The 21580-nt window shown below is 40.9% G+C and overlaps 2 protein-coding genes and 1 long non-coding RNA gene across 8 annotated transcripts in view; 2 read left to right on the top strand and 1 right to left on the bottom strand.

The window, feature by feature from the left end:
* LOC127009065 (transient receptor potential protein-like) overlaps positions 1 to 11490 on the top strand; it is a 37719-nt gene extending 26229 nt beyond the window's left edge. The window contains exons 12-18 of the mRNA XM_050881787.1: positions 2486 to 2681; positions 2949 to 3137; positions 3622 to 3805; positions 4289 to 4434; positions 4625 to 4768; positions 6635 to 6739; positions 10516 to 11490. Coding sequence (XP_050737744.1) covers positions 2486 to 2681; positions 2949 to 3137; positions 3622 to 3805; positions 4289 to 4434; positions 4625 to 4768; positions 6635 to 6739; positions 10516 to 10764 — 1213 coding nt within the window. The 3' untranslated portion in view covers positions 10765 to 11490. The remainder of the gene's footprint in view (positions 1 to 2485; positions 2682 to 2948; positions 3138 to 3621; positions 3806 to 4288; positions 4435 to 4624; positions 4769 to 6634; positions 6740 to 10515) is intronic.
* Positions 11491 to 12020: 530 nt separating this feature from the next.
* LOC127009066 (uncharacterized) lies at positions 12021 to 15040 on the bottom strand. Its single transcript, XR_007761555.1, has 2 exons — positions 14685 to 15040; positions 12021 to 14357 (listed from the first exon to the last, which is right to left on the bottom strand). It is a non-coding gene; the product is annotated as an uncharacterized LOC127009066 (long non-coding RNA).
* Positions 15041 to 15143: 103 nt separating this feature from the next.
* Positions 15144 to 21580, top strand: part of LOC127009063 (translation factor GUF1, mitochondrial-like) — a 42729-nt gene continuing 36292 nt past the window's right edge. For 5 of the 6 annotated variants that reach the window (XM_050881782.1, XM_050881785.1, XM_050881781.1 and 2 more), the window contains exons 1-2: positions 15144 to 16041; positions 19947 to 20030. In XM_050881782.1, coding sequence (XP_050737739.1) covers positions 15830 to 16041; positions 19947 to 20030 — 296 coding nt within the window. In that variant the 5' untranslated portion in view covers positions 15144 to 15829. The remainder of the gene's footprint in view (positions 16042 to 19946; positions 20031 to 21580) is intronic. The other variant, XM_050881786.1, reaches the window with a different exon arrangement.

Genomic DNA, 21580 nt, shown 5'->3' with positions numbered 1-21580 from the left:
CAAGTCTTTTACAGACTACCAGCTACCTCCCACCTGATAGTAACCACGTTGCGATGATGAACAGTTACTCTTGTGCACGCCACCTCTGGGTTCAGTGCATTTTATCACAGTTAGCATTTGCAGTCAAGTGATCCTCTCCAATTGCCACTGGTCCTGAGTTTGCTTATACTTTATGCAATAGCTGATGCATGCATCTGAACAGTGTGTGTGTGTGTGTGTGTGTGTGTGTGTTTACCTAGTTGTGAAATACAGGGAAAGAGCCGTGCTAGGCTCGTGCTGTCCCATCTCCATAACGCTTATTATTCAGTTTGGCTTTAAATTCATGAATCGTTTTTGCACACACAGTCTCCTCGTCAAGTCCATTCCATGTTGTTATGGTTCTGTATGGAAAGCTGTATTTCTTGATGTCTCTCCTACAGCCACTCTTCTTCAATTCCTTACCATTGCCTCTTCTCACACTTCTGTCACGTACCACTAGGTCTTCCCTGTCCAATTTCTCCAATCCCTCTTGTATCCTGTACAATGCTATTAGGTCCCCTCTCTCTCTTCTTCTCTCCAGTGTTGTAAGTCCCAATTTCTCCAGTCTTTCTTCATAAGTTACGTTTTCTCAGAGTTTCCGGTAATTTAGTCGCTGCTCTTTGTATTCTTTCCAACTTTCTAATTTCTTTCTTCAATCTAGGTGACCACACTAATGCTGCATATTCCAGTCTTGGGCGTATCATCGATGTTATTAGTTTCTTCACCATTTCTTCATCTAAATATGTAAATGCTGCTTTTATGTTTCTAAGAAGATTGTATGTTTCCCCATTTATCCAGTCTATATGTTTTACAAAGGATAACTTGTCTGTTATTATCACTCCCAGATCTTTTTCTTCATTTTTTTTCATGATTCTTTCATTACTCAGAGAGTAGTTCCCCGATATTCGTCTACTGCTCTTACCAAACTCCATCACGCTATACTTCTCCGTATTGAATGTCATTTCCCATTTGCGTGACCATTCGTTTATTCTATCGAGATCTTGGCTCAGGGCTACACAGTCTTCTTCATTAGCCACCCTCCTCATTATTTTAGCATCATCAGCAAACATATTCATATAGCTTGTCACCCCTTCTGTCATGTCATTAATATATATTACAAACATAATCGGAGCCAACACTGATCCTTGAGGGACTCCGCTAGTCACTTCCATCCAGCTTGATTAATTATTCCTAATTACTGTTCTCATTTCTCGCTTCGTCAAAAAGTCCATAATCCAATCCAATATTGAACCACCCAGACCTCCAACATGATTAAGTTTCCATATTAATCGCTTGTGTGGTACTTTATCAAGCGCCTTCTTTAAGTCCAGATACACACAATCTGCCCAACCGTCCCTTTCCTGTATTATATCAATTACTCTTGAATAGAAGCTGATCAGATTAGTTACACAAGACCGTCCTCCTCTGAATCCGAATTGGCTATTTGTTAATATACTGTTTTCTTCTAAATACTCCACCCATCTGTTTTTTATAATTTTCTCACACATCTTTGCTACTACACTTGTTAATGACACTGGCCTAGAGTTCAACGGGTCTTCCTTACTTCCTCCTTTATATATTGGGACGATGTTAGCCCTCTTCCAGTCTCTTGGTACCTTCCCTTGTGCTAGTGAGACATTAATCAAGTTGCTCAACTTTTCAGCTATTTGCTGGTTACACTCTTTTAGCACCCAATTTGATATACCACCCGGTCCTGCTGATTTCCTCGCATCCAATTCTTCCAATAATTTTCTAACTTCATCTGCTGATGTTTGTATTCTCTCCAGACCCACTGTATTCCCCGGCACTGCATCTACACCTTCATACTCACTCTCCCTTGTGAACAGTGTTTGGAAACAATTATTCATCACTTCTACTATATCACTTATACTATCAAAAGTTTCACCATTAACTTTAACTTTTTGAATCTCATCTCCATTTTTCAACTTTCCATTTATGAACTTATAAAACAGTTTTGGCTGGTCTCCTCTTTTTCTTCTTTCTTCGAGTGTTGGTAAGCTCAGCTCCTCTAATCTAGTCTTGTATGGACGGCTTGATAGCTCTGGTACCATCTTAGTTGCAATCCTTTGAACCCTTTCAAGTTTCCTTATGTCCTTTTTCTTGTGTGGTGACCAGACAACTGCCGCATACTCTAGCCTTGGTCTAATCAATGTTATTATTTTCTTCATCATGTCCCTATGCAAGTAGTGAAATGCAACTCTAATATTTTGCAGCAGACTATATGTTTCTCCAAATATCTTGTTTATGTGCTTCTCAGGTGTTAGTGTATCTTGTATTATTATTCCTAAGTCTTTTTCTTCATTCATTGTGTCGATGATTGTCCCTCTCATCTTATACACTCTACTTTGTCTATTTTTACTCTTGCCCATTTTGATTGTGTGACACTTTATTGTGTGTGTGTGTGTGTGTGTGTACGCACAGTTTATACCATTTCCACTTTTCACAGCCTTTTTGAGACATCACAGTCACTTTTCTGGGCCTCTTTTGGTTTGGTGGACCTGGATAATTTTGAATTGACGGGCATCAAAACATTCACGAGGTTCTGGAGTCTCCTCATGTATGGCTCTTATAACGTCATCAACGTTATTGTGCTCCTGAACCTCCTGATCGCTATGATGTCTAACTCGTACGCCAGCATCTGTGTGAGTTATGTTTTTTGTCATGTTTTAGATAAGGATTTGCATAGAATTTATAATGAAATGAGTTGTAACCAGTGACATGGTAGATTAAATTGGTGTTTGGGTGTAATATATTTTATAAATTACGATCAATTAAAGCTTGTTCATATTCTATTTTATAATCCTTTGGTTTGAAATAAAGAGATTTTGTGTAAATATAAACACATAGTTGTTTTTTGCCTTATAAAAGGGATGCAACACTGACACAACCATTACTACTCCAACTTGCAGGCAAAATGTGATGTGGAGTGGAAGTTCGCACGATCAAAGTTATGGATGAGTTACTTCGAGGAAGGACAAGAAATACCGCCTCCCTTCAACCTTCTGCCTAACATCGGTGCACTATTAGCTAAAACAAACAAAGTGACCCGTGCCTCCTTCAGAAAGCGGCAAGACTCCCTTCGCGAAACCCAGTATCAGGTGCTTCAATCGTTATGTTGCTTCTTTAGCACTGAAAGATAATGCGAAAACAAATTGGAATTATTTTGTATTTTTAGTATTTAGTATGCAGGCTTTTTTGTTTCCTCCAATTTTTTGCAACCTTGAGCTGATCCCTTTTCTCTAAAAAGAAAGGTCTGGATCAATATTTTTTTAATGATCTTTTTAAAGTTTATTGATTTGTAATTTTCTAATGCATTTCTAATGGAGCAATAGAAATTTGATGAAGCAGCTGAAAGTTTAAAGTTTTGGGTTGTCAGTATCTAGTATGTATTTATAGTTTCTAGATTTTCACTGCAGCAAAAATAAAAGTTCATTATTGTAACAGTGAGAGGCTTTGTCCCCACAGCAGTAGCAAATGCTTTAGTGATTTTTCAATAAAATAGGTGTCTTACTTTTAAAGTGTGTAATCAAAAAGTTTGTCTATAATGTGTGTTTAAGTTTTAATGGTAATGAGGTATTACAGAATGTTATGAAAAACCTGGTACGTCGCTATGTGACCAAGATGCAAAGAAAAAATGATGAACGCAGTGTGACAGAGGATGACATCAATGAGGTAAAGCAAGACATCTCTTCCTTCAAGTATGAACTGCTCAACATCCTCAGGGCGAACAATATGAACACCGGCTCCGTACACCACAAGGCTGAAAGTAAGTTGCATTATGCACCTGTCCCCCATTATTCTCAGGGGTTAAGGGACACAGAGCCCCATGAATAGCAAATTTCTTTGAATGTTTGGTGCTCCCCCGACAAAGACTCTCCTTCAAAAAATTTAGAGAACAATTTTGCACAGAAATTATTATACCTACTAAAGCATTTCTGTTACCCAAAAGTAGCACAAACTATCATAGATAGTATCATTTATCAGCTATACATACTATAAACTGTAATGCAATTTATGTAAACTTTTACAGATACATAGTTATTAAAATCTCACTTTACTGTTAGATACTCACCACAAAGTCTCCACTGAAATTAATGTAAATTCCATTAATGCGTCCCACATCTCAAAAAAAAAAATGTTTATATAAAAATCATTTTACGTTAATCTTTGCGTTATCATTCACTGATACCATCTTCCACCTGCCACTTCCTTGTTTCATTCCTGCTGAGTCTTCTCTGTTTTCGTGCAGCAACCTTTGGCAAGAAGCAGCAGGCCAGAGAACGACGCCTTATGAAGGGCTTCAACATTGGGCTGGTTGAAGGCATTGAAGGCAACAGATCACTAGCTGGGATTGTGAAGAAATCCATTAATATTCTGGCAGCCTTTAAGATGAAGGTAAGTGCATGTGCATGAAGTCTGAGTGACTGAAGGGGTTGGTCTGTTTGCAGTCAAGGCAAAGAATAATGCCTATATTATAAAACATAGTTTTACCCAAGACAGAAACAGTGACAAAACAATACAAAAACAAAAATAGACTTGAGTATATTGATTAGCTCAGATCTTCATGACTTTTCCTTTGTTTCAGCAAAGTAAAAAGAAAGACTGGAACAGGGAGGTGCGAATGAGTGTTCGTAAAACAGACCACATTGGATCCAGCCGCGCGAGCATGAGGCGCACCAGCCTGAGGCACAATACACGTGCTACCAGTGCCACTCGATCCTGGAAGACAGTAAGTCATTCATAATCTATATCTGCACTTTGTTGCACTGATAGCATTCCATATCAGTCTGACTTTTTGATGGCTAAGAAAATGGAGGGATGAAGGTGACACTAATATCAGATTGTCTGGCCACTTGCTGGACTCACAATCACCAGCCAGTCCCCTCCCAGAATGAGCTTGTAGCTCACAATCCATTCAGTTCTAGGTATACTGGGGGCACTGATTACAGGAGACTGCCCATCTGTCTACACTCCACCCGGGAATCGAACCCAGGACCTATTAGTTGTGAGGCGAGCATACTAACCACTGTGCTATGAAGCTCTATGTGTGTATTTACCTAGTTGTAGTTTTACAGGGCCTGGGCTTACGCCCACGTGGTCCTGTCTCCATATCTGTATTTGTCCAGTTTTTCCTTAAAGTTGTGCACACTCTTCGCCGATACTACTTCCTCACTTTGTTCCAAACCTCTATGTTTCTTTGCGGGAAGCTATATTTCTTTGTCTCTCAAGCATCTTCCTTTCCTCAATTTTTTACTGTGTCCTCGTGTGTTGCTGTCATTTCTTCCTTCTCTTAGTAGTAACTCCTCATTGTCTACTTCTTCCATTTTAATCAATAATTTATATATTTGTATTAGGTCTCCCCTTTCTCTTCTCTGTTCCAGTGTTGATAGGTCCATTTCCTTTAACCTTTCTTCATATGACAATCCCTCCAATTCTGGAACCATTTTCGTTGTCATCCTTTGTATTCTTTTTAGTTTTTTTTATGTGTTTCTTCTTATGGGGAGACCACATCGTTTCTGCATATTCCAATTTTGGTCTAATCATAGTGGTTATTATCTTTTTCATCATATCCTTATCCATGTAGTGGAATGCTAATCCTGTATTTCTTACCATACGTATCACCGAATATCCTATTAACATGACTCTTAGGCTGTTCATTATCCTGTATTGTCACTCCCAGATCTCTCTCTTCTTGAACTTTTTTTTAATATTTCTCCATCTCCCATTCTATATGTCCATTTTGGTCTCCCTTCACTCTTTCCCATTTCCATTACATGACATTTCTTCACATTGAACTCCATCTCCCATTTTATACTCCAGTCCCAAATCTTATTCAGGTCCTCTTGCAGAATTTCAGTCTTTACTGTTTCTTATATGTCTCAGCAGTTTTGCATTGTCTGCAAACAGGCTCATATAACTGCTTATGTACTTTTTCTGGCACATCATTTATATATACCAGAAAAAGTATTGGTGCCAATACCGATCCTTGAGGCACTCCACTATCTACAATTCTCCATTCCGATTTCATGTCCTTTACCACTGTTCTCATCTCTCTTGGCCTTAAGTAACTTTCCATCCAGTTCTTCATTTTCCCTTTCAAACCTCCTTTATTTTCCAGCTTCCATAGTAATCTTGTGTGTGGAACTTTATCAAAAGCCTTCTTCAGGTTCAAGTACACGCAATCTACCCATCCGTCCCTCTCCTGTATTATGTCTGTCACTCTTGAGTAAAAGCTCAGTAAGTTTGTTACACATGACTGCCCTTTTCTAAAGCCATACTGTTTTTCTGTAATTAAATTATGTTTTAGAAATTTCGCTCATTGTTTCTTTATCACTTTCTTGCATATTTTACAAACTATACTGGTTAGCCATCACCTCCGCACTGTCATTTCCATATCTCACTTGTCACTTTCAAGTTTTGTTTGTGTGTGTATGTATTTACCTAGTTGTATTTACCTAGTTGTAGTTTTATAGGGCCTGGGCTTTATGCTCGTGTGGTCCCGTCTCCGTATCTGCATTTATCCAACTGTGTGTGTGTGTGTGTGTTTAAATATCAACCAGTCATTTCAAGTAACAAATTAATGACACACTTGCAGGTTCAGTACTACCAAAGGAGCGGAGTGTTCAAGGGGGAGGAGGTGAATGAAGCCACTCTGCAGGTTGCTCGCCGGGACTTGGGTGCCCTTGATATGCCCCAGAAGGTAAGTCCAAAGAGACACTAAATTAGCAAGCAGTGATACATAGCTATTTGTGGTATTGTTGTTCATGACTGCACTATAGCATGTATAGTAAAAGATTGATGATGATGATGGTGCTAGTGAATGGAAGTTTCCAAACTGAATTTTCATAGGGGGAAGCATTTTCTCTTGGCATAAAGAAGACGGAAATTTAACACCTTTCCATTGCTTCTCTAAATGGTGTGTAAAGCAAATTACTATGGTATGAAAACATAGCATTGAAGAAAATATTGCTCAGCTTGTTGCATTTCTTGTAAAAGGAAACTACTGTAAAGGAAACTTGGCAACTCTTGCTACTTCTCAACATTTTTCTATCAAGGTGATACAAAGATGAGTAATATCAGGTTTCCAGTATTTACCTAGTTGTTGTATATGGGAGAGGATCTATGCTGGTACTGTCCTATCTCTATAATGAGTCTGTATCTACTATAATCCAACTTGGCTTTAACCTGATGAGCCCCGCCAAAGTTATATGATACGGTAACACCCAGACCCGCCAAATTTTTTGAATATTTTTTTTTTCTCGGAAATCTATTGGAAACCCGAAGTTATAACACCTGAAATACATAAAATCACTCACAATAGCCATTTAGTACTCAATAGAGGGGGTTATGCTCCGCGCGTCATCCGGCTGGTGGCGGGGAGGAAGGTGCGTTGACAGGAGTCCGTCAGCATCACACATCAGGCAGTGGTTTAGGCGTATAATACATGAGTGTTGTGTTAGGATGTTCCTGAATAGAGCATCAGTTGTTTTAGCAACATAAAATTCAACATTATGTGAAACTTTGGGACAAGGCTCTGACGCGTGTTGGTTGTCAAGGTGCAGGTGGTGGGGCAGCCTTGTTGCGCCTATATCACCCACTTGCGTTATTTTTAATTTGTATCTAACTCCCAGTATGTGATAAAAAAAGGTATAAGCGAGAAAGAAGTAAGCTAGTATATATTTACACACAATCAGACATGTCTGCATGCACCCAGCACAAAGGCTGAACTGACCGCGCGCAAAAGCCGCAAATATTCCTACTGTGAGTGACAAGTGAGGACTGATAGGTAAGTTGCCAAGTAGTGTAAACTTGCCCCATATCTTGACTCATAACGTGTGTGAATATTACAAGCCTAAGACAATTATGTACGGAGATAAAGGGTCGAGAACTTGCGACGGCTGAGAGTCGTCAGCGGGGCTGAGCGTTACACATATATGCGACGGCTCAGAGCCGTCAGCGGGGCTGGACGGGTTAAATTCATGAATCTTCTTTTCGTGGACCACTTCTTTTTCCAGGCTGTTCCAGGCCTCCACCACTCTTTGTGATGTCTGATCCATGCTTATGTATTAAATTAGCACAAGATTTGCATGTGTTTGCTTCATATTTTATGAAAGTAAAAATAAAATGAATTTTGACATGTAGTAATATCAAAGAGAATAGAAAGTTCAGAAGGGACACTTGCGACATTCCCTTGTAGTCACAGCAATGGTGGCGCACCAAGTGGCGAAAGCGTATTGTGGGTTGGTGGATGGAAACCACAGCATGATAGCACTCACTTCTATGCTGCTATAAATAGCGACAATTTTCAGAAGAAAAGTCCTAAGTTACCCTTTTTTTGATTTCCAAAGGACTATGTAAGGTGATTCTTATATTTTCAATTACATTTTATAAAGATGACTAGTTCACACTTGCCACCCACCTCAGCCAGTCAGCTTGCCAGCCAGCCACACCATCACCACCACCCCCAAGTCAGCCAGCCACATCATCGCCACTACCACTTAGCCAATCAGCCTGCCACACCACCACCACCACCAATAGTCACCTCAGCCTACAAGTAGTTACATAAACAACATTATCTCTTCATATTACTTTAGCTGAAACCTAATAACACGGTCCTTCTAGGAAAAGTAATGGGCTATCTACATGTGTAGTATATGGTTAGTATATGGTGCTAGTAGTTTTAGTTAAAGATCCAAACCACAAGTCAAGAGGTAGGTACGAGCTGCCAGTGATGAGGGAATCATGCAGGAGACTGTCATGCCCTGAGATTTTGATTTTCTCTTTTCTACTACACACTCGGTCCCAAACGACCTCTGCATGTACTGAAACACACGAGAAATTAATCAAGACAAGGAGAGGGTATTCGCCAGCTGCCTGGGATTGAACCCACGATCAGCGTGACGGGAGAGCCACTCCTTACCGGGTCGGCCAAAGAGGTACCCCACTCACCAAGTGGGTTATGGAAGGCTCCCTTATCAGGCCTAGTCACTGCACTACACGGCTTTCCCCCCTATGTAGATTAATTTCTGTGTGTTGACAATGTTCCTTTGAGACATAACTCCACAATGTCCCTTTGAGACATAGCCTACCTCCAATATTCCCAGTTTTTATTAACCTCGGAGAGCATGGGCCATCCTACCTGTTACCCCTTCGGGGAAACTCAACAGAATTGCAGGAGAGGATCCCACTGCTGCCACCACTGTCATGCCCCGAGATTTTGATTTTCTCTTTTCTACTACACTCCTGGTCCCACACGACCTCTGCGTGTATTGAAACACACGAGAAATTAATCAAAACAAGGAGAGGGTATTCGCTGGCTGCCTGGGATTGAACCCGCCACCAGCGTGACAGGAGAGCCACTCCTTACCGAGTCGGCCAAAGAGGTACCCCACTCACCAAGTGGGTTATGGGAGGCTCCCTTATCAGGCCTAGTCGCCGCACTACATGACGAGTGATGCTCCTGTGTATTTATTTACTCATTTATTTTCTGTAGAATATTTAGTAATCTTTTTGAATTAGTGCATTGTTATAGAAATGACAAGAGTGAAGCAATTGAGCATACAACTGCTATCACAAATTATGTGCTCGCTGTTTAGCATTGCCACTGTTCCCATGTTACAGGTTTCCCATAGAGACATGCACAAGGACCCCCTCTCTGCTTTCTATACTCCTCGCTACTATCTCAAAGTGAGGGCAATTTATGATGTTCATTTTATTTGAAATGCTGACAGAGGGTGCCAACATGCTATCAAGCCAATAGATATACGTATATACATTTTCTTAGTCAAGATAGTGAATTTTTCTAAGAAGGCTTGCAGTAACTATGTCACTGTCTTTCTGCAAGTGTGCTGGAAGAAATAAACAGCAGCAGCTTTTTTTGTCTGGTGGATGGTGTCTGGAGTTGTATGTGTCAACAGGTATTATTTATTTATTTATTTATTTATTTTTTTTTTTTTTTGCCAAAAATTAAAATACTAGCTACAATGTGCTTAGTCAATACACCAGGGTGGATCTCATATCACTGAAAGACTGATTTTACCCACCTTTCAATCAGCTTGATCAAAGGGTGTTGAGATGTAGCTGGAGTTGCCAGGTTTTCCCTACAATTGCTTCATTTTGGAAGCAATAAAGGAAGGTAAACAATGCTTTCTTCTCTGCTATATATTCATATCAAATGATTTGAATGATTTGAATTAAATATTGTAGTACTCAGTCTTACAGCCTTTTTAGAGAAGCAAACAAGAATTATTACAATTCCGCCTCCTTCACACCAAGGGACCAGATGGCATATTTCTGCCTACTATTTGCACAGTGTTTGAGAAGCTCCCATTCAATTGATTTCCCAGCTACCAGCCATGATCTGCCTCAGGAAATTAGGTCAGTTGTATGTAATTTGAACATTACTTTCATTATGAAGCTCTGCCTTCATGTGAAAATCTTCCTTTTAGAGTTGCTTTTCCATTGTTCTCCTCTCAGAAATATGGCCGAGGCTGGAAGAAACTACAAACCCTTCATGCTCAAGGCCAAGTTACTGGCCAAGGCAACTCACCGCCTGCCTCCGACACTACCACCTCCACCAAACAAAATTCTGCTACCACTCATGACCCCACACTTACTCCTGCCAAACAGTCCCCCACTCCCTCTTCAGAGCCATGCTCCTCCAAGCAAGCACCACCAGCAGCCTCCCCGACCCTAACAAAGGCACCTCAGAAGGGATGGCTGTAGTTGTGTAGGGAAAATTTCCAAGGGTTGGTACTACCTAATCTTGCCTCTTGCCGTTGTACGGTTTTGAGCACTGCATCACATCACAAGATTATCAAAGTCTTACAATATTACACATTTCTAGGTAGCATGCAGTAGCATGAACAGCAGCACCTGATTTTTTAATGAAGAGTTTTAAGAAAGACAAAAAAGAAGGATTGAGGAAATCTTGCCAGCTTTAAGATGTTAGTACTTTTTATCTATTCATTTATTCATTTAGTAACACATTTATTTAGTATCAGGAGATGAAGACTTTGGAAAAAAGGTTAATGATCTGTTATGTGATATAAATTATTTGTTTATAATTGATTAGTATTAATGATGTTTGTTTGCATACTAATTAATTTATTTATTAGCATTAATACAGACATTTGTAAGGAGGCTGAGGTTCATACTTCATTTGGAAATGTCTTTATAGTCAGACTCAGCTATGAAGTCCTTCTTCATGGCAAGCAGCACCAGTTGTCTCGCTGATCTCTATGTTTTCCACTTTAAACTTTTTTTACCTTGGGCTTTGTCATGTCTCACGCTGGCCCATGGCCTGCTCCCGAGGGCCCTCCCCTTGAAAAGGTTGCCCACCCTGCTCTAGAGTATTGTGCTTTGCTTTCTTCCGGCACTGACATATATTACAGCATATGTTTTGTGTAGCAAAATGTGGATACGAGCTGCATTAATAGAATCATTATGTTACATTTATTTTTTTATCCTGATGAACCTTTTGGCTAAATGACTAATTGACTGACCCAAGTGACTGTCTGAATATAACTCCCTGACTGATGGGCTAATTGAGTGACTTACAGACTGACTGTCTGAATAACTCCCTGACTGACAGGCTAATTGAGTGACTTACAGACTGACTGACTGTCTGAATAATTCCCTGACTGATGGGCTAATGAGTGACTTACATATACCCCATCCTTTAAAAGACATTGCCATTGATTTAGGAATAACAGTTGATTGCACTTTGAAGTTTCATCAGCACATTGCTAATATAGTCAACAAAGCTGAAGGTGTTATGCAGAATATCCTTAAACTAACAATTAATCGTGATGCTTCCTTTATGGTCCCTCTCTTCATTACTCATGTGTGCACCCTGATGGAATATACTCCTCAGCTGTGTGGAATACAGGCTATGTTGGAGACTTGAAGTTATTAGAGTCAGTTCAGAAGCGTTTGACAAAGTACATTCGGGGCTTAGAAAATTTAAATTATCTTGAAAGGTTAAAATCACTAGATTTATTCTCAATACATAGTCGTTTGCTCCGTCATGACATGATCAAGTACTGGCAGACCTTTCATAATAAATGTGCAATCTCCCCTTCAGACCTTTTGTTCTAACTCCTGATTTACCCACCAGAGGCCACCTGTACAAAATAGCACATGTTAGGACCCAGCTTGAACTATAGGAAGAGGTCCTTTAATGTCAGTGGAATTCCTTTGTGGAATTCCCTCCCAGAGTCCCTAGTCACCCTCCAGTCTTTATCTCTTTAAATCAGCACTAGCTCATCATCTTGGGGACAAACTTTTAGAATATCATTAAATGGACAATAGTTCTTCATCTAATCTTATAAATGCCATTACAAGTTGACTGGATATGATGCACTATCCAGCTCTTTCATTAGTACAGGTAACTCTCGATTTGCGCGAGTATTGTGTCCTTGAAGAGGTCGCGTAAATCAAAAACAATGTAAATCAAACAAGAGGTAGGTTTCTATCGAAAAATAAATATTCACTTCATTCAGTGGAGAGAGAGAGAGAGAGAGAGAGAATATCCATATCACCGAGATATCCACTCAGGCACTCAGTCTCAGCCTCACTCGTGTGAGGAAGAAATTAGGGGCACCATGAGCGACTGGCTAGTATTGGTACCGGTACCGAGCAATCTAGTACCGGTACCGTACCATATAGCTGGTACCGTTAGTACCGGTTCTGGTACCGGTACCTGCCCACCCCTATTGTTGAGTAGCGTGGCAGCGTGGGTACTGTATTGTTGTTCAAGTGGCGCGCGGGAAGAACTGAGCTTAGCTGTGTGGCCGCAGCGCCGTGTGAGTCCAGTTGCGTGAGACATCTGGTGGCCACTCCAAAAAATATCGCGTATAAGTGAAAAAACGTGTAAATTAAACATTTATTTGGATTTTGGACCCCGCGTTATTTAAAAAATGCGTAAACCAAACTCGCGTAAATCGAGAGTTACCTGTACTTGTTTTTTTGTATGTAATTATATATTGAGAGCTGGCACATCTGCAGAGTGCTGGCTTCCTAGTACCCCCTCCTCATCATGTGGATTGTGGGGTTGGGAACCCCACCAGGTGAGTAAACCAGGTGAGTAAACCCAAAGAGCTACATCAGGGAGTGCCGTTACAAAGGCGAAACTCACGACCGTCAACTCAACACTAGAGTCCCTTGATAGAGAGAGTTCCAACAACCTAAGATTTGGATGCCATTATTGGCCCTGTTTTCGCCGCGCTTTTCAAACGCTAGCACACGCTCTGTTCTGTATTTCTGTTTCAGGTCGTCCACTGAAACTGAGCACACTTAATAATTGTGTCAGACCTGCACACCTTCCCCTAACAGCCAGCAGGGAGCCAGCAGCCAATGAGCTCTGCCTTTGCCCCCTACGAAGAAAAGGAGGCCGAACTTTTCAGAAGAGGAGCTACTAATGGTATTAGCACTGACACAAACCTAACCTACCTTTGTTCATAACCTCCGACATTCAGACTTTGCTATATTCTATATGCAAGCTAACACTATTTTTGTGAAAAGTTACCTTTAACATTCATCAGCACTATGGTATATATGTAATGCCCCGGGTTTTTTTTATTTTCTCTTTTTCTATTTTCCTACATGTCCTCTGCGTGTATCGAAACACACGAGAAATTAATCAAGACAAAGTGAGGGTATTCCCCGGCTGCCTGGGATTGAACCCGTGACCAGCGTGACAGGAGAGCCACTCCTTACCGAGTCGGCCAAAGAGGTACCCCACTGGCTAAGTGGGTTATGGGAGGCTCATTCATCAGGCCGTCGCCGCACTACACAGCTTTCCCCCCTATGTAGATTAATTTGTGCGTTGACAATGTCCCTTTGAGACATAACTCCACAATGTCCCTTTGAGACATACCTCCAATATTTCCATTTTCTATCAACCTCGGAGCATGGGCCATCCTACCTGTTACCCCTTCGGGGAAACTCAACAGAACTGCAGGAGAGGATGCCCACCGCTATGCCACCACTGTAATGCCCCGGGCTTTTTTTATTTTCTCTTTTTCTATTTTCCTACACGTCCTCTGCGTGTATCGAAACACACGAGAAATTAATCAAGACAAAGTGAGAGTATTCCCTGGCTGCCTGGGATTAAACCCGCGACCAGCGTGACGGGAGAGCCACTCCTTACCGAGTCGGCCAAAGAGGTACACCACTGGCTAAGTGGGTTATGGGAGGCTCGTTCATCAGGCCGTCGCCGCACTACATATATACAATACTTGCAACACAGTGATGTCCCTGCTCACCCACGCGTGCAAGATACTACGTTGGGAAGGATGGGGGGTGTATCCCCAAGTCTGTAGGATTTAGGAAGGCATATATGAGGAAAATGGTGTTGTGCGCGTAAACTGCATGCATATATATGTACTCCGTCTTCAATTGTGATGCTGTCCATAAAGTATGAGTGCATAGGAACATGGCAACATACCTATCTACTTACTAGTTCTTTGCAACTCCACATAATAAAAATGTATCATTGCAAGAGGCAGTGGGAAGCCCTCTCACAAGTTTTCACCAAACTTCCTAGTTACTGTATTACTAAACATCTTACTGGTAGTTCATTCACTTCTTACAGTTGTATAAGTAGTATAACTACGTAAACATCGTTTATATGCATTTCATACCTGTATGAAGGCTGTATGTTTCACTCGTAGCAGCGAAGGCGTGCAGGGAAAGGAGGCCGTAACTCACTTAGGGCGGCCCACACCCGCCTTAAGGCCTCTAGCTCCTCCCGCTTTTCAGCCGCCGGACAGGCCGCATCGCAGTGTGTATCCGCCTTAACGAGGAAAGGAGCAGCATCCCCGCGTCCATACCAGCAGGACGAAGAGGACAGCATTGGAAGAGCTCTTTTTGAAAACACAGGAATGGAGACAATAAAGTCAGTATTATATAAATTTTGGCAGAAAAGAGAAAAGAAGAGGAGACGTAAGGAAGTTTGGAAACACAAACTACCCAGACCGAGACACCACAGAGCATGTTTTGTTTTGTTTTCACAGGAGCTGCCGATACAAAGGCTGGCTGGGGAGAAATCCCGAGTCACCTGTGACATCAAGATCAAGATCAAAAGATACATCAAGGATTAGCAAGGAAAGTATACTTGTGGAGTATAAGAGATGGCAAATGGGCGAATAAATGTGGGCGAATGATAGACAGGAATGTTATGCTAAGTAGGTGGGTGTACCGACCCTTTGAAGATAGACAGAATGTGTTTGAATGGAGAATAACAAACAGAAATGGAGAGGGGTTTGAGTGGGATGTAAGAAAGTGGAAGAATGTGATAGATATGGCAGTTAAAGATGAGGGATTGAGCAAGTGGAAGAATGAGATGGAAAGAAAGGAAACTCTCGACTGGTATAGGGAGAAAGAGGCCCCAAAGTGTGAGGTGTGGTATGAGGGAAGCCTGGGAGGTGATCTTCTTTTCCGTGCTAGAGCGCAGTGTCTGGATGTGAATGCAAGGAACTATAGATGGTCTGAGTCCCGCAGCAAAGTATGCCAGATGTGTGACAGGGGTGTGGACGAGACTGTGCAGCATGTAGTGCTGGAATGCAAGAAGTATGACAGGGAGAGAACGAAGATGATGCATGTGTTTTTGAGCGAGATGGGACGTGATGTAAACGGGAGGACTGGAAGGGAGTGGATGGTGCTGCTGCTGGGGCTCAGTGGAAAGACGAGTGGACGAGTGATTGAGGCAGTGAAAGAGTTCTTGGAGGGCATGTGGCGTGAAAGATGTAGGGAATGATATCTTGCCCCGAGAACATTGACTTCCCGCATGTTTTGTTTTCTTTCCACAGGAGCTGCCGATATAAAGGCCTGGCTGGGGAGAAATCCCGAGCCACCTGTGACATCAAGATCAAGATCAAGATCACGAGTGCCGTTACAAAGGCAAGACTTCCGACCGTCAACTGAAGTGAAGAGCAAGTGCAAAAGAGCTGGGGAGTGCTCGTCGCTGCAGTGTGTTAACTCTTCTAAGACACAGTATAGGTAAGGGCAATCCTCCAATAATATACTAACAATCTGTCAACAAGTAAAACCTTCAAGTAGAGCATGTTTAGCTTCCCTCACGCCGGTGTCGTGTTCCTGGCTGTCCCCTTGTTTTTCCTTCTATTCTTCTCCCTCTTTCTCATCCTTTTCTGTTCTTCTTCTTCCTCCATATTTTCTTTTCTTGAGTCATTTTCCTCTTCTCGTTGCTCTTTTTTTTTTTTTTTAAAGGAACTTAGTTTGCCAACATTGGTGTATAGGAGGTTAAGGGGTGAAATGATAGAGACCTATAAGATTGCAAGGGGGAAATATGACACCAGAGTGGCTCCAGTGCTTGACTATAATGTACGTGAAGAATTAGTGACAAGAGGACACCAATACAAATTGAATAAAAAGAGGTGCAACACAAGGATCCGTCAAAACAGTTACATGAATAGGATAGTAAATGTATGGAATAGTCTTCCCTCCTCTGTAGTAGAGGCCCCAAGTATTTATACATTTGAAAAGAGACTTGACTGCCACTGGCAGCATCAAGAAGTGTTTTTTAACTATGAAGCAAAGTTGTCTTTCGCCACAGATGTCCATATCATAGTTTTTTTTTGAGCTGTTACTGAAGATCTGGATATAGAGGCCCTTGGGCCTGCGTCCAGCACTCACCTAAGTTGAAGTTGATATCGGAGGTTCTCTTTTTTTTGGTAAATTTGTAGCACTTCACCAGTCTCGCATTTCCGAACGAAACTAGTTTTTTTCGGTAGTTTTCGGCCTGTTTTGAATGAATATGCGTGTCATTTCTATCGCAAATCACGTGTTTTTTTACCCCCTTCCAACCAAGAGACTAATGATTTGCGATAAAAAATTTAGAGCACATTCATTCAAAACAGACCGAAATCTACCAGAAAAAACTAGTTTCGTCCACACAGGTGCATTTAAACTAAACATAACCCTAACCTAACCTAACCTAACCTAACCTAACCTAACACTAACCTAACCTAACACTAACCTAACCTAACCTAAAACTAACCTAACCTAACCTAACCTAACCTAACCTAAAACTAACCTAACCTAACCTAACCTAACCTAAAACTAACCTAACCTAACACTAACCTAACCTAAAACTAACCTAACCTAACACTAACCTAACCTAAAACTAACCTAACCTAACGGCCTCCCTCCCTCCGTTATAAATGATTTCCGAGGGGTGTTTATGGGGATGAATTTACTCAGAATGCGGAGCTCTTTCTAATGGTCAGGGTAAGAAAAGCCATCTCTAGACTGGTGTACTCCTACAATAATACCTTTTTTTTATATAGGTATATTTTGCAGTACTAGAGGAAGCTGCTCAAAGTCTAAAAGAACAAAAGAAAGCAATAAAAGCCTGCTCAGCATTGCTCACATTAAAGCACATTCACACACCTTGCTTTTCATTCATGTTACACTATTTATCTTTCCTTACTATACATATACCATCCTCCTTAAACACTGAAGAAGAAGAAAGCAATGTGCGAAAACCTGAAACTGCAAGATATGATTGTGCCTTCATCACAGCTACTATAGCACACATCAGAAGCAGCGAAAGGGCATACCTAGGCAAAACTTAAGAATAACCACTCCAAACCAATATTTGTAGTATTTAGCACGTGAAAGAATTAGTATTATAATGCATTTTCGCTAACTTTGGAAACAGTTAGCGGACCAATTAGCTTCTGCTAAATGTAGTTTCTCCTCTGCTAACTCTTAAGTCCACTAAAAATTTCATACAGGTTTGTTCTTGTCCGTTGTGGGCAGACACAGCACTAGTTGAGCCACATGGTTCAATAATTAGGGGAAAGCTCTGTGTCTATGCTACAACATATTGGCAATTTTTTTATAGTGTGGGTGTCGACAATAGTCGACAGCTGGTGCCTGGGCTCAAACTGCGGGTGTCGACATTAGTCGACAAGGCATTTTTTGAATTAGCGTGCAGTCAAATTTAATTTGTTTGTGCTGAAGTAGAGTAAGCATGTCGTTTTCTTTCAAACAATAACCAACCATTCTCCCTTGACTAATCATTGGTCAGTGTATGACTTGCGCTAGCTTTGAGAAGATGTCCGCTAGACATCCCACCTCTTCTCACCTTCCAGTGAATTTCATCCACAAGATGGGGGCCCTTTGACCTCAGCACCCATCAAGGGCATCAAGAAGGCCTGGAAGTAATGTTTTTTTTTTGGTGTGTTTTACATAAACTGTGTAAAAGTTATGCTTTTTATTACTAAATCATAGAAGGGAAGTCCACTTCCCTTCTATAACCTCAGACCTTGCTATCATTTCTGATTGGGATAAAAGGAACCTTGTGTCCTTCAATGCCTCAAAAGCCCAATTTCTCCACCTATCAACTCGACACAACTTTCCAAGCATCTATCCCTTATTCTTCGACAACACTTAGCTATCACCTTCTTCAACACTAAACATCCTCGGCCTATCCTTAGCTCAAAATTTCAACTGGAAACTTCACATCTCTCTTACTAAATCAGCTTTCTCAAGGTTGGGCGTGTGGGGGGGCTCCACTCACACAGGTCTTTTGGACAGAGTGGAGTCTAAGGCTCTTCATCTCATCAGCTCTCCTCCTCTTACTGACAGCCTTCTATCTCTTAAATTCTGCCACCATGTTGCCTCTCTTTCTATCTTCTATCGATATTTTCATGCTGACTGCTCTTCTGAACTTGCTAACTGCATGCCTCCCCCCATCCCGCGGCCCCGCTGCACTCGACTTTCTACTCATGCTCATCCCTATACTGTCCAAATCCCTTATGCAAGAATTAACCAGCATCTCCATTCTTTCATCTCCTTCACTGGTAAACTCTGGAACAGCCTTCCTTCATCTGTATTTCCTCCTGCCTATGACTTGACCTCTTTCAAGAGGAGTGTATCAAGACACCTCTCCATTCGAAATTGACCTCTGTTTTTGCCACTCTATACTTATCCCTATATGGGAGCAACAGTTATTGGGCTTTTTTTTCACATCTTGTTTTTGTTGCCCTTGAGTTGCTCTTTGTGCTGTAAAAAGAAAAAAAAAATAGGGGTGGAAAACTGTCTATAATAATGTGCTTTCAGTGATCCTACTGCAATATCACATACTTGCTCTATCAATGGTCATAATAGTCTTCAACTTAACGTCAAAGGACAGATAAGGGTAAGTATACTTCACAGTGATACTTCATTCAGTCACATGAGTTAAGTAGAAGTGAAAATATAAAAGGTTGAAGTGAGGTATGGTTTTGCCTGAATATGCCCACGTGGGAGGACAGGCACGGCAAAACAAGCCCGCGCTTTAAGGGTTGAGAATCAGTTGACTTTTGTGTAATCACTGTGTTCTGAGCTTCCAAAGTGTAATCAAAACTGATGAGACAGACAGATTTAGAGGTGCAGGCAGAGCTGTGGGTTGAAGCCCACTGTAGCAGTTGGGGGGGTTGAAGTCCCCTCCTGTTAGGTGTTAGGGGTTATGTCACGTTAAGTTAGGTTAGTCAAATAATTTTGATACTTGCCTGACACCTTTGAGTAGATGCAAGCAGAGCTGTGGGGTGAAGCCCTCCGTTGGAAGTGGTTGAGGTGAAGCCCTCCGTTGCAAGTGGTTGAGGTGAAGCCCTCCGTTGCAAGTGGTTGGGATGAAGTACCCCCCCCCTTCCCTGCAGTTGAGAGTTGCATCAGGTTAGGTTAGGTTGGAGTCAAATGCCAAAAATAAGAAGCGGTAATAAAAGAAATCACTACGTAATGAACATCCGTGCCAGTTTAGCATAGAGATAAAGATTGGTTTTATTAGCACAATAATATCTCATTTTCTATTTCACCAATTGATTGATTTATCTCTAGAAAAATAAAATAACATTTCGGAGCTACAGTCTGCATATTGATCCAAGCCAATTTTCCATCAGATGCGTGGGAAGTTGGTGCAAGAAGCCAAAGAGGATGTTTGCACTTTCAAAAGTAATCACAAGAATACATCACAAGGCTTTAAGGTAATGAATGATATGTTAACTGATCTTGAACTTTTTATGCTTGTAATGTGTCTTGAAGAAAATTATTAAGATGCAACATAACAATAAAAAAATGTTTAAAAAATCTCTAAAAGATTTCTTGAATTTTTTTTTAGAAAACATGCAATTAGTTGACAATTGATGCAGTATTAAACTGAGATAAGTATTAAACAACATGCAGTCGTCCCTCCACCAACATGGTTGCTCTACACAGATCACAGACAATGAAACCCTATAAAAGGCCTAGCTGGCATTGTGATCCCTGAAGTCACCATTTTATTTTATTTGCTAGAAAATTGTATTTTTAAATAATCTTAATTGGCAATCATATACATGCTTTATGTGACATCTTCCCCTCTGTCCATGAAAATAACAGCAAGTTCTGCTTAGGTGCCGGTGGGGGCCTTCCCTTCCCATGCCAATTTTCATGCTTTTGTCAGGATGTAAGGTGTAATAGGCAGATAATTTTGTAATATACTTGAAGCATCAGGTTTCATGACATCTCAATTTGCGGCAACCCCAGAATGTTATACAGGTAACTCTCGATTTACGCGAGTTTGGTTTACGCGTTTTTTAAATAACGCGGGGTCCAAAATCCAAATAAATGTTTAATTTACACATTTTTTTCACTTATACGCGATATTTTATGGAGTGGCCACCAGATGTTTCACGCAACTGGATTCACACGGCGCTGCGGCCACACAGCTGAGCTCAGTTCTTCCCGTGCGCCACTTGAACAACAATACAGTACCCATGCTGCCACGCTACTCAACAATAAGGGTGGGCAGGTACCGGTACCAGTACCGATACCTGCTTCTGGGTGATTTCGTCCTCCGGAGCTTGAGCGTGTCCTCGGTGTTGTGTTGGCGACACAGCTCTCACTACCCCTCCAGCACCACTAACACACTGCACTCACTGCATGCCTGTATAATGTCACAACATTTCACAAGTGTTCTTTGTAATAATGAGTACCTTGAAAACAATGGGAAGAGGCAGGGGAATGGGGAGATCAAAAAGAAAAGGAAAAGGGTCAACAAACTAACCCTGTGGCTGCTATGGGGAGCGCCAAGTGACACGTCTTGACCCCATGACTTGAATTTTGATGAGTTTCCCGTGAAATGTAGCCGACTTTGAATCTTGAGAAACTAGTTGTCGGGTGAACGTGTTCACACGGGCTGGGGCTATATTCACAGAGATTCGTGCTTATATAAATAATATATATAAAATATATTATATAATATATTATATATATAAATATATATATATATATATATATATATATATATATATATATATATATATATATATATATATATATATATATATATATATATATATATATATATATATATATATATATATATATATATATATATATATATATATATATATATATATATAAATAAATATATAAAGTCTACTTCGTGGATTTTTGCCTATCGTGGGGGGTTCTGGAACCTAACCCCCGCGATAGACGAGGGATCACTGTATTTTTGGGGGTGTCACGGTGCTGAAATCCACAGTAGTGAAAA

This window comes from Eriocheir sinensis, chromosome 39 (assembly GCF_024679095.1).
Source record: "Eriocheir sinensis breed Jianghai 21 chromosome 39, ASM2467909v1, whole genome shotgun sequence".
Taxonomy (NCBI): domain Eukaryota; kingdom Metazoa; phylum Arthropoda; class Malacostraca; order Decapoda; family Varunidae; genus Eriocheir; species Eriocheir sinensis.
This window is presented reverse-complemented; position numbering and strand designations above follow the sequence as displayed.